The following is a 13,556-nucleotide window of genomic DNA, read 5'->3' on the forward strand; positions in this document are numbered from 1 at the left end:
AATTGTTTGCAATAGCTTTTCAAATAAATCATAAACTTTCCCCATTCTTTATTAAAGACCTCCTGAGGTCTCAGTGGGAGTATTCAAGCACATTAACCTGCCAGACCAAATACACAGGGTTCTCCTGACACACACACAAGCCACTGGTGGGGGGCCACGAGGGAGAGGAGAAAGGCCAGTTACACAAGTAGAAGCCCTTCCATTTAAAGGATTAATTGGGTGAATCCCATCCATGATGTATGAGTTGTGCTTATAAATATGAGTTGTGTCTCCCTTTTATTTAGCAATATGTATCAAAAAATGTAATATCCAGTGAGCATGCTGTGGAGAGAGAAACAGAGACATCATTTTCTACAAGCCACTATACCTCAACGACTCACCATTCCACAACGGTCACCCAGACACCTAGTCACAGGTAGGAGGCTGAAATAAAACCTGCAGGTTTTTGTTTCTTCCTGTTTTAAGAAAAGGTGCATCTTGGTAAACTTCTAACCATGTTGGACCTTTCCTGTGATTGCAACAAATCTTTGATTACAGAGACTTTTTACTGGGTGCTGAAATGTTCACATATTCTTCTAAACCATATTAAAAAGCAGCTTTTGTTGGCTGAGGGGAAGGGCTAAAGCAATTGTCAACCTTTCATGATTTTAGAGTCCATGTCTGTTGCAGAAGAGCTTTCCAAACTGTCTGTCGTCACAGGTTAGTGTGTCGGTTGCAGTGCATAGGTGTATCGCACTAACACTCCCTGCGCCCATCCCGGGGCTGGAAAGGGGTTAGTTTAACCTCTGATTTGCTAGTAAAACTGAATTAATGTATCTCGAAATGATGCATGTCCAAAAAGTGTGTCACCAATGTGAAAAGTTCGGAAAGCTCTGTGTTGCAGTAATTTCATACCTTGATCACACTATTATTCTTAATGACTAATGCATCATATGAGTAACAAAGTAATCAAAGTAACAAGGTAATCAAATTTTTGTTCCTGGGATGTTGCAATTATTCCTTTGAATAATAGATTCATTGCTATTAAGTTGTTGTGTGGAATTAGGCTATGCCTAATTCTCATTGATGCCTCTGATGAGAACAACGTTGAGCAGTGTTCCTGCCCAATGTGTGACCCACAGAACTGAACATGTCTCACCAACCATATTTAGCTGCTTGCCATGTGCTTGACAAGGGACGCGGGTGGCACTGTGGGTTAAACCACAGAGCCTAGGGCTTGACGATCAGAAGGTCGGAGGTTCGAATCCCCGCAACAGGGTGAGCTTCCTGTTGCTCGGTTCCTGCTCCTGCCAACCTAGCAGTTCGAAAACACATCAAGTGCAAGTAGATAAATAGGTACCGCTCTGGCGGGAAGGTAAACAGTGTTTCCATGCACTGCTCTGCTTCACCAGAAGTGGTTTAGTCATGCTGGCCACATGACCTGGAAACTATCCCCCCTCTCTCCCACAACAACCCTTTCCCCTCTTATCTGTGGTTTGTGTATCCAACAATTAGGTTTTAATGAGGATGTGCAAGACCGTTAGTGATATTCCGAATAAATTCCAAGTAAATCTGCTTATAGTGAACTTCATAATTTATTCAGAGCATATAATTTCTTATTTGTTTATATAATTTGGCTTTCCTTGACACAGAGCAGTACAATTTGTTCCTTAGTATGACAGTAAAATCTTGAAGACTATGTCAGTTGAAGGCTGAAAGTTTCAGGGTACACCCCCCCCCCCCATTTTGTGTACATAGTAGTTTCTTAAAAATTATCTTCTTAATCAGCAGCATTAGAAAAATCTTACCTCTATGCACACTCCTGGATCATGCATTACGTAGTTTTCTCTTTCCAGTGTTAAATTTTAAAATATTCTCTTCTGTTCTTCCCAACGGCTTTTTATTAGTTGGAGCAACGGTCGGACGGAAAGCATAATCTCCGAAAGCCATTCTGTGCTTGTGAGCTCCTCAGTTGAGAACAGCCGGCATGCAAGTCCGTCAGGCCCCCGAGGGCGTCTCAATGGCATTGGAGGGCCACGGGAATGTAATAGTTTTCTCAGGCATGCACGAGAGACACCCGACTCCTACCGCGATTCACCACACAGTGAGAGGTACCTACAGCCAATAATTCAAAAGGTGTGACTATCTGGGATACAAGCCGGCAGAAATGAGTTCATTTTTAAAACTGCCTTTTCAGTCTTTCAAGAAAATCCTTAGGTTTTTTTATTGTATGTTTGTTTATTCATCTCAAATTTGAAACTCAGTGATAGATGGGAGTTGGGGAGGGGCGGGGAAGAAATTCTAAGCTGAGAGCAGACTTCTTTACAAGGGGATTCTATGATCTTCTAAATAATTAGCCAAAGATGTTGATCCATCCCATGGCACAAAGTCTTTTGGAGTGACTTTTTAGGAGGGAAGTGGAGCTTAAGTGCAGATGCAGCCAAAGTAGACTGTGAATAAAGCAGGTGATCAGAATAACCAGGAAAAGGTTCCTACCAGGAATTATGAAAGTCTGGTCTGCTTTTTCCAACCTCCAACCTGATGCACCATGTGTGTAAGAGAGATGTGCTTAAACTATAACATTAATACACAGCCTATACCCTTCTCCTTATTTTAATAAGAAATTTCGGTTGATTTATTCTCAACCTCTTTCAAAGAGCAAAAGATACAAAAAGCAGGTTGAAGGCATCTTCCCTTCCCTCAGTTGAGGTTTTGGGAGAAGAAAACTCCACTCACTTAGATACCACTAATTGATGTCGTAGTCACGTAGTTGCCTCAGTTCAACCATATATTTAACGTGCATCAATTCCTATTAAGAGAAATGCGGAATATAGAATAAGCATCACTGAATTATTGTTTATGTGACTATTTATTATCAGAGTAGGGCCCACTTGATTCTTCTCCAGGAGGTCTCTGTTAACTTCCTTTCTGGAAAGCAAATGCAGTGAACACTCGGGATGCAAACGTGATCCGTGCGGGAGCCACGTTTGCAACCCGCAGCGGCACATCTGCGCATGCACAGGTTGCGATTCGACACTTCTGCGCAATTTAGCACTTCTGTGCATGCGCGACTGCCGAAACCTGGAAGTAACCCATTCCAGTACTTCCGGGTTTCGGCGCGTCCGTAACCTGAGAAAACGCAACTTGAAGCATCTGTAACCCAAAGTATGACTGTATCTGGAATATACTCCCGTGACTCATACCCAGTGTGGCACAGCAAATGGAAGACACACATGGAGGAAATAAATCAATAGTAATGATAGATACATAACTAAATCATATAAATGTGAGACACGCACCTCTGAATAACCTTTGCAGTATTATTTGCATGTAGTCATATGCCTGAAAGTCAGAAATGCCTGAAATGCTGCAGGGCCTTACAGTAGATTAATTAACTGGGAAGAGTGCTTCCATTGTGCTACTATTCTTAAACTTAGCCTTGAATGCTTTCTGAATTCATATGTAAATGAGCACCATGATGAAGATCCTTGGTGTAAAACCTTGAAATTCCTTTGACATCCATACAACCAATTTGCCCTTCCCAGCCTTGAAATCTTTCAGCGCTAAAGATTAAATTTTCTCTTCTCTAAAGCTGATGGAAATGAATATCGCTGGAGATGTTATCTATATTTCATCATGGGTTGCTATTCATTTTCATGAAAACTTGTGAAAATGAGGAACATTAATATATAAAATTTAATTATACATGCTAATCAGTTTTGTCTCAAGCATTGTACAGATTTAGAGTTTAGGAATGCAAGTATTTTATTTTTAGAAAATGAAGAAGTTTATCACTGCAGCCCCACTAATGTAATTCAGTATTACTAGCAATTTGGCAGGCTGTGCATCAAGAATCCAAATGGCTTGGGAACCTCCAAGAAATTATTTTTCTTAATGCTGTCACGTTTTTGTTCTTTCACTTAATTCTTCTCCAGCTCAATTTTATCTGTACTTCTTTAGGTACGTATCTGCTATGACAACACCAGCTCGCATGTCACCCGTAGATTTCCATACTCCAAGTTCTCCAAAGTCGCCTGCCTCAGAAATGTCTCCGCAAGTCTCCAGTTTAACAATGTCTGTCCCTTCTGTGGCAGTCAGCCCGTTTATAGAAGAGGAGAGGCCTCTCCTTCTGGTGACCCCACCCCGGTTACGGGAAAAATACGAGCATCACATGCAACAGTTCAACTCCTCTTACCACCACAACCCCGCACATGAAAGCGGCAGCCTGCCACCAAGTCCGCTGAGGATAGTGGAGGACGAGGAATATGAAACCACACAAGAGTATGAACCGACGCAAGAGCCCCCCAAAAAACTAGTCAACAGTCGGAGGGCCAAAAGAACAAAGCCCAATGGCCATATTTCCAATAGGTTGGAAATGAACACCGACACAAGCTGTGAGAACAGTAGCTCAGAGAGTGAAACAGAAGATGAGAGGATAGGGGAAGATACACCTTTTCTGAGCATACAAAACCCCATAACAGTCGACCTGGAATCAGCTACTGCATATCGACTGGCTGACACCAGGACTACCCAAAACAGTCGGTTCTCAACACAGGAAGAATTGCAAGCAAGATTGTCCAGTGTAATAGCTAACCAAGATCCCATCGCTGTATAAAAGAGAGAGAGAGAGAGAGCGAGAGAGAGAAACACTTAAAAAAAAAAAAAACCAACCCACATAGATTCACATGTAAAACTTTATTTTATATATTGAAGTACTCCACCTTTAAATTAAAAACAATTTATTTTATTTTAGCAGTTCCGCTATTAGGATTAAAAAAGACAAAACAGGAAAAAAACTTTTATAAATTAAATATATAATGTATATACAAAAAGTGTTATGTGCCATATGTAGCAATTTTTTTACAGTATTTCAAAAATGAGAACGATATCAATGGTGCCTTTATGTTATGTTATGTTGAGAGCAAGTTTTGTAAAAGTTACAAGTGATTGCTGTTCCACAGTATTTCGCAGAAGTCTCTAACATTCTGGGTTATATCTTCCCCACAACCTCTGCCCACAACCCGGTCCCCTTATTTTCTTTGTGCATTGCATTAGTGGCGACTGGCTGTACAACTTGCAAGAACTGCAACAGTCCCTGTGTTTGCTTGCTGTAGCCCCTGATCAAAAACGTTCTGTACTGGCATAGCTACCTAAAGAACAAAGCATACGCCTTTCTTTTTATAAGAGGTGGTTATTTCCTTACCTTATATGAGTTGGGTTTTGTCTGCTCTCTCACAGGACCACGGTTTGCTTTGGGAGCCTAGAAGGAAATGGTAGATCCAAAAGTTATGCCATTGTTTACGACAGGTCAATACCAAGAGACGTAAAGCTATATTAAATATTTGACAGAAATACTGTGGGCTTTAAGTTTAATATAATCAGCCAAGAATCTCCCTGAACCTCTATAATTTTTTGTAATCGTGTTTCTTTGAAACACAAGTTCAGGCTTGCTTGGTCACAAAAAGTAAATGCGCCATAATCCAGCAGGGAAGTCCTCCTATGCAACCAACTTTGAAATAAATGGGAACTATATATATCAGTCCTTTTGACCAACTCCTATTTATTCCAGTGTGGTTTATACAGAAGAACGCCCTGCTGCATTGTGCCCAAGGTAAGTTGGTTGCAGTTCCTGGGTAAAATATTAGACCAGCTTTTGTAACCAAACAAAAAAAAGAGGGGGACTCATAGTGTGGGGAATTAAAATGCCAATGATAGAACCACAGTCATTTTGAACCTGTATCTGTACCCCCTACCATGGAGTGAAATCTGGTGCGCTTCAAATGGGTAACATTTTTTTATGTTCAAACTGGAAAACAAATGTCTCTTCTACTGGGGGCGGTATCTCTTCCTTTGCAATCATTGGGACTTAAACATGCTTAACTTTGGTTAGATTTGGATTGAGCCCAAAACTGCCAACTTACATACAAGATGAAACCCAAATGAGCTAGAATGAGAGGTCTGGTGGGGAAAGGCTAAACATTTAGTAAAATAGAAGGAAAGTGTTGATCTGTATTGGTTTTCATCTAAGTATCTGTAAGGCAAAAATGGTACATTTGTCAAGCATGCATTTTGTTAGATACATTATGCCACTAATCAATCAAATGACTTTTTTGCCCCTGTCACCTAGAAGGTGAGCTACGCAAGACCCTATTTTTAGAGAAAAGGGGAGTGCAAAAGGGGATCATCTCCCCACATCACTTTTCACCTAGCCAAACATATTCCTCAGAGGTCAACTGAGGGTAAAAGAGCTGGGGATAGGGCAGGCTGTATGGGGATATGCTGCAGGTTTATCCTTAAAATGTGGGCCTCTTACCCTGATTTTATGTGTGAGTGAGGCAGTCTCTGGTTTAAACAAATAGGTATCCCATCTAGTTTGGTCCTTAGGCACCAGGAATAGAGTTATTTCAACTTCTCACTTTACAAGCCAACAGCCCCTTGTTGGACCTGAGTTTGGGTCAGAACGATAGTCCTAGCCTTTATACATCTCAGTTTGTGCAGCACAGACTGGTGACCGAAGGTGGTATTTTCATTCATTTTTGTGAATGAAAAATAAGGTTGGTTGTGCTGACACTGACTCTCAGGAGAGGGTTAGGAAAAACAAATCTGTTCACAGTTCGTAACTAGTCCTTTGAGTTCAGTTAACACTGATGTATGAGGCTGAGGTCTTTGCAACTCCCAGAGAGCCTAATCTGGATAATGTAACTTGAGTGCACCGTAGTCTAAGGTTGCAGTCCTAATCCTATGTACCAGGAGAAACTTAATCAGTAGGATTTACTTCTGCATAAAGCTATTTAGAATCATGTTGTAACTGTTGATTAAGTTATATTACAGGGAAAAAACCATTGAAACAACTTTCCTGCAATGTAATTTACATGAACACAAGCTTGAAGTTTCCATTTCATCATACTGACTTCAAGCGCATGTTTAAGTGCTTTGCTGAGTATTGGCTGCCGGTTCAGAACCTAACAAGGGAATGTTTTCTAGCATTAGCTTCCTGGCACCCTGGGATTCAGCAGTATTATCTTCCTTTACTGGTGAAAATCTTGTTTTCTCAAGGCAAGAGAAAGCATTGCTCTGTTACCCAGAAACCCTACACAGTCTCCTAAGCCAGCTCAAAACATTACATGGCTATAAAAGTTACACTGCATTGGTCAAGTAAGTCACAAAAATATAACAGTAAGAGGCAGAAGGAAGGAGATTCTTTACCAATCCCCAACATTAAACCTAAACCCTGCCACTGGCCTTGGAAATGCATACCTTCCGCATTCATCTTTATTCCACTTCCTAAGGTTTCACATGTATTAAGGTGAGCTACTACTTCAGTTTTGAGCTCTAGTGTGAGTTAGGCCCTGCTACTGTGTGGATCTGAGAGAAGAGTTTAAATTGAAAACGGATCAGCTTTAATCCACTTTACAGAGCAGCTGATGTCAGACCTCAATGTTTGGACTGAGTACAATACTGTGCAGTTAAAAAGACATCAATAGAAGCTGCAGACTTCTCATTAATATTCCCAATAGATTTCTTCATTGTACTTGTCTTCCTTTTAGCTGTGTTTGTTTTGCTCCATTTTGTCACCTAACAGAAAGGGAAATCACTGGACCTCGTTCTTCACCCATGTCAGTTTTGATCCTAACTAAATTCACTCTTCCTAACCTAGGACTTGTGCAGACTTTTGCTTGTCTTGCCACTTCCCACCCCCACCCAGTCTTTCCTCTGAAATGGAGTAAAATTCATCGGGTTTTCCAGCGACTGACAATTCAGCGCTAAATAGTGAATTTTCCCAGGGAAAAAGGCAGGGCAATCAGAAAACCTCTTAGTGCACGACTGTACAGGATTTTACCATTATTCTGTGGTGCAGTGCACCCCTGCAAGTCCAGAAAATGTTACCAGTTACATGATGTTTTGTGTACCTACCCACTCCCTTTAATACTGAACATTCATGATTTCTCGAAATATGTTGTGCAGACTACTGCAAGATGAAAACTGAATGTGGTACATCAGCCCATCCAAAAACTGAAGAAGAAATAGCACATACTTTTTATTACCTTTTGTCCCTTTCTGCTGGCTAGCGTCATTGTTGATAAAGGTTGCTGGATCTCACACTGCTCTGTTAAGCTCCTATCTAGGCAAGGAGCCGTCACATTTCTCCATTTAGCACCCTGCTGCAGCTGACAAGTCGCCACTAGAAACTGCCTGTTAAAATCATAAAAGTGGGAAAAGAGTATAAGGGCTTAATATTATCCCAGTATTGTAATAACATCTTGGAGGGTAAGTCTGAGTATATATGATATATAAAATATATTTGGTGATACATTACCAAAGGATATTTTAAAGTAATAGCTAAATGCGACTTTTCCCTAGCAAGGTGATAAAAGTTAAAGAGTTCCGCCAAAAGTAGCAAGCATTCAGAACGGTTATTACATCTCTTATGCTGACATTTTATTGATGTAAAATAAAATAAAAAGTTATTTGCTACAGCTGAGGTCAGCATTTCCAAGGTCCGTATGCACTATCATGGATTTGAATGCCGTGGTAGAGGAATTATCAATTTAAAATGTCAGTGCAAATGCATTTTGTTGTTCATTCTATCTGCAACTACAATATAGAAAGTAGGTCTCATTCTTATGCACCAGTTTTATCATTGTTTCTATATTGACAATATATCCTCAGCTATGCTCAAGCATCTGTCATTAGCTGCTGTGCAATAATATAATTAATTAAAAGTTACTAGGGAAATTCTGGAAAGAATGGATTAAAGAGATGAGAAAGTGAGTAGCTAAAATCGGGGGGGGGGGGTATATCTATGCATTTTAAGGTGGCCCTTTCATTTACTATTATTTTGCAGTTTGGAACGATCACTTCGTTAACAAGAGCAAACACCTATGAATGAGTAAAATATTTGTGAAGCGGATGTTTATAACCAAATCACAGAAAGGCTGCTGAGAATTAGGTGTCTTTTGCTAGATCTCTAAGTTCTTCTGAAAACAGTCTTGTGTACAAAGTACTACATCTGATTTTAAGTGGTTAGACGAGGGGATTGGTAATACTTCCATGCACCTAAGTAAAAATGGGTTACCTATGTTTCACCACATACCTTTGCTTTAAAAATACCTGGAATGTGCTGTACGTTAACAACAGTCCTCTGAAATGTAGTAGCTTCTCTCTGTTCTGTTCTTAAAGCTCTGTTCTCTGAAGCACATGAGGTCACAGATTTCCAAAATGGGAACAGTACAAAAGAATCTGTTTTAAAACAGCTTTTTCCCAGCTGTTGTGATTCCTAAGGGGCCCACAGCCATTGAAATCTAAAAAAGAGAAAAGCCAGCAGTGATCAGCTGATTCAAGTGGTTTAAAATGTAGGCACAATTTTTTGAAGTAGCTTAAGTTCAATGAAAAACTGGTGGTAAGGCCTTTTAGACTTTAAAAAAAAAATCTCGGCATTACAACCCTAAGACAATACAGCGGAACCTCGGGTTTCGAAAGTCTCTGTTGACAAACATTTCAGAACATCCAAAACCCGGAAGTAAATGCTTCTGTACGAGCCTCGGAAGTCGAACTTCCAAGGCCGCTTCCGTTTTGAGTTTCCCTGTTGTATTGACTCTTTTGCATTGAGTTTTCGGTTTTGGAACGTTTTGGAAGTCTTAACGGTCTCCCAGAACGGATCACGTTCGAAAACTGAGGTTCCACTGTATACAGCGTGGCTTAAGACAGGGATGGGAATCTTGCAGCCATCCAGGAGTCATGGAACTTCAAATCCAACCATCGCTGACCACTGGCCAGTGACAGTCATGCAGGTGCTGGAGGAAGTGTGTAAGAACAGAGGGCACAAACAGAGGTCAACAAAACATTCTGATCAGCATAAAGCTTCCCGTTAGTTCATAGATACATGAACTTCGGTCTCTTGTTAATTGTTTGGTCCCTCCTTACTTGTTTACAGTTAAATGTATTATGTTAAAAGTTTATTTTGGATGACAGGAACACTCCATCTGGGTTATTAATCGGCAATGGCTCATCTGCACATCTGCAGCAATGCTGCATCTATGACAGAGAAACATGAGGAAATAAATCAAACGCTTAGACAACAGCTGTGGTAATGAGCAAGAATTTCTGACCCATCAAAGCAAGCTCTAGAAAAAGCTGCTATTATTATTAATATTTTTTAAAAAGCAACCTCAATTCTCAGGGCACTCTGTTCTAATGCATTCAAGCTTTGCACCATCATCATGTGTTTATTAGGTGTAGTCTCCCGTCTCCCACTTAATGTTTGCTAAAAACTTGTCCTGAACGAAACAGCAGTCAAAATAAAGAACTCCTATTCTGAATGTAGTTCATGCTCCCCTGTGGCAAATAGTCCCCTATCTCGTAAGAAAGAGCATGGCAGACCCAGCTCTGCAGCTGCTATGGCGCATAAGAGTTCTCCGCACAACGGATAATTTGTCTGCATCCTTATTTTGTATCCCATCTCAACCCGCCATTAATGCACAACCAACAATGTAGGCGATGCCCAACATTGGAGTATACCCATTGAAATCAATTGGCTTAAGTTCATTTGTTTCAGTGGGTCTACTCTGGGTAACAGTCTTATGTGTTTCCTTTCACCTCTTATTTCTTGATCCCAAAGCTGCCACCATGTCCATATTTTCCCTCAGCTCCTTCATCTTAATCCAGCTAAGGACTGGCACCTTAAGCATTTAGAAAGCCTGGCTAAAAGTGCACATCTTTCACTTGGAGACGTAGCAAAGGCTGTTCTCACTCTTTTCCAGTACTGGCTGAATTCCTACCAGCCGTGGCAATATCCAACAAATCAAACATATATACGAAATGCTGCAGAGAAATGTAGACAATGAAATGGCCACATACCATTTTAAGTATATATTCTTTTTTCTGTAAATACATCTTGTACATACGTCGATGTTCTCCCCACAATCATTTATTGTCTTTATTGTCTTTATGAGTTATATATCAGTTATATCACTGTAAATAACAATGTTCTTTATTATTTATATTTAGGCATTTAAGAGAAAGAAAAGAGGAAGTCTTTTATTTTAAGATAAATGTCAAAAAATGTTTGGTTATACCTTCTCCCTCCCCTCCCAAAAAAAACCCTATAATGTATCCATTAATTTTCATATATATATGAAAATTATATATAATTTTCATATGTATATATATATATATTATTTATTGGTTTGGAGAGAATGTATCTGTAATGGAAAATGTACAAGGAATGCACAGTGGAAGGCCGCAAGGTACTGATAAACTAAAGAATCTATAATCCCAAATATTAAGCAATAAGCAATTGTTGATTTATTTAACGTTTTGTTGTTCATTTTCAGTAAAGAGGTGCTGGAATAAATTGCTACTGTGTAGTATTGGCACAGTTGCTCTGTAGACCATTTCAGTCCACGAGAGTTCTCCCAACACCACCTGCTCCTCCAGTTCCTGGCACTTGTGTCCAACTATAATGGCAGAGTTCTAATGTCATCTATGTTCAGACATCTGTTTGAGAAAAAGTTTGATTCTTTGTTGTCAGTTCCCCCTCCTCTTCCCAGTTTCCTCTGTTCTTATTTCTGGAGTAGAGTTGACCATCCAAGTCTGTTACTTGTTGCCTGTGTTCTTAGAGATCACATGTCTAATTGCTGCTAAGCAGTTTGGCATTAATCAGGGTTCAATAAAACAATTAACAATAATTCAGCGACATGTCTGACATGTCCTTAATGTCGCTAGCGGAAACAGCGCAAAAATATTAGCGGCGGTGGTAGGAATGTGGAAGGGAGAACAAGAACCCGCAAACTGCAGTGTTATGTATACATGGCTAATTGCAACCATTTCATGGTAACAAAGGCACTGTTAGCAAGACGCTACAGCCAATCCCATCTTCCTGACAAGGGCACCTGTGTGCATGCTCATTTTCAAATACCTGCTTCTCACATTTGTATACACCTACATAATTCACTTTTACATTGTCAAAAATATTAGCTGTGCACCTTGAAAGGAGAAGGGTGAAGAAGACTGTCACATTGCAAACCGGTCCGTATCCTGAAAAGCAATGGAACTAATTTTCACTATGACCACAGCATCCCTTTGTGAAGCTTAATTCCAGCATCAGGTGCATATGCACTATACAACAGGTTACTTAAGAATGCTTGTGGGCCACTCATTGCTACACAGTTCCCTGGTTCAGATAACTGGCTTACAAGATGCTGCCCATCCAGACCATCACCATTCTATTATTTGACCCAGGGTATATTTTCTCCACAAATATCCACACACATCAGGGCTGGCCAAGGAAAGTGTGCATTTTTCAAAAATCCAAGGATTTAAAGGAAAAAGCCTCTTGGGAGACACAGTTATTCATAACTATCCCATAGTAAAGGTAAAGGTACCCTGACCGTTAGGTCCAGTCGCAGACGACTCTAGGGTTGCGCGCTCATCTCGCTCTATAGGCCGAGGGAGCCGGCGTTTGTCCACAGACAGCTTCCGGGTCATGTGGCCAGCATGACTAAGCCGCTTCTGGCAAACCAGAGCAGCGCACGGAAACGCCGTTGACCTTCCCGCCAGAGCAGTACCTATTTATCTACTTGCACTTTGACGTGCTTTCGAACTGCTAGGTTGGCAGGAGCAGGGACTGAACAACGGGAGCTCACCCCATTGCGGGGATTCGAACTGCCGACCTTCCGATCAGCAAGCCCTAGGCTCTGTGGTTTAGACCACAGCGCCACCCGCGTCCCTATTAATATATACATATATACTATCCCATAGAAACAGCATATTTATGACATGCTCTTGTGGTAGACCGACATCACAGTTGCACACGGAGTAGACAAAGGAATTTGCTCAACCCACCCAGCTCAAAAATAGGGAACACAGCATGATCGGCTGGGATGGGTAGAGCATGAGGCTCTTGATCTCAGGGTTGTGGGTTCAAACTCCACATTGGATGAAAGATTCCTGCATTGCAGTAGGTTGGACTAGATCACTCTTGTGGTCCCTTCCAACTCTACAGTTCTGATTCTAATGGAGAGCAGACAAAATCAGGAAAGAAGAGCAGATTAAGTAGGGTTAGAAAACCACTCTACGGTGCTTACAGCTACAAATGTTTTTAAACTATTCTCTGCTGAAGCAAGAAAAATTGCTCACTCAATTTAGGTTCCACCTTTTCTGATATTTTCTGCCGAAGACAAACTCATAATTTTTCAGTGAAGCAAATGACCAGGGCTTTTTTTTTTCAGCTGGAACTCATTAGAACTCAGTTCTGGCACCTCTCAGGTGGGCGCCATTGCCATTCTAAGAGAACAAAGGTTCATGATGAGTTCTGGTACCTCTTTTTCTAGAAAAATAGTACTGCAACTGATAATTTGCGTATTAGAAAGAGCAGATAAGTTCCACACATACTTCAGTTCCAGTACTTTAAAGGTAAAGGGACCCCTGACCATTAGGTCCAGTCATGACCAACTCTGGGGTTGCTGTGCTCATCTCGCTTTACTGGCCTAGGGAGCCGGCATACAGCTTCCGGGTCATGTGGCCAGCAGGACTAAGCCGCTTCTGGCGAACCAGAGCAGCGCACAGAAACACCGTTT

The 13,556-nt window shown here is 40.9% G+C and overlaps 1 protein-coding gene and 1 long non-coding RNA gene across 26 annotated transcripts in view; one reads left to right on the forward strand and one right to left on the reverse strand.

The window, feature by feature from the left end:
• NRG1 (neuregulin 1) overlaps window positions 1-11,258 on the forward strand; it is a 500,813-nt gene extending 489,555 nt beyond the window's left edge. For all 23 annotated transcript variants that reach the window (XM_080986804.1, XM_080986790.1, XM_080986808.1 and 20 more), the window contains 3 exons: window positions 285-415; window positions 1,887-2,090; window positions 3,940-11,258. In XM_080986804.1, the coding sequence (XP_080842930.1) occupies window positions 285-415; window positions 1,887-2,090; window positions 3,940-4,594 (990 nt within the window). In that variant the 3' untranslated portion in view covers window positions 4,595-11,258. The remainder of the gene's footprint in view (window positions 1-284; window positions 416-1,886; window positions 2,091-3,939) is intronic.
• Window positions 4,624-13,556, reverse strand: part of LOC308466309 — a 44,797-nt gene continuing 35,864 nt past the window's right edge. For all 3 annotated transcript variants that reach the window (XR_013980712.1, XR_013980713.1, XR_013980714.1), the window contains exon 3: window positions 4,624-8,172. This is a non-coding gene — a long non-coding RNA (uncharacterized lncRNA). The remainder of the gene's footprint in view (window positions 8,173-13,556) is intronic.

Source organism: Podarcis pityusensis, assembly GCF_964106645.2.
Source record: "Podarcis pityusensis genome assembly, chromosome: 17".
Classification (NCBI taxonomy): Eukaryota; Metazoa; Chordata; class Lepidosauria; order Squamata; family Lacertidae; genus Podarcis; species Podarcis pityusensis.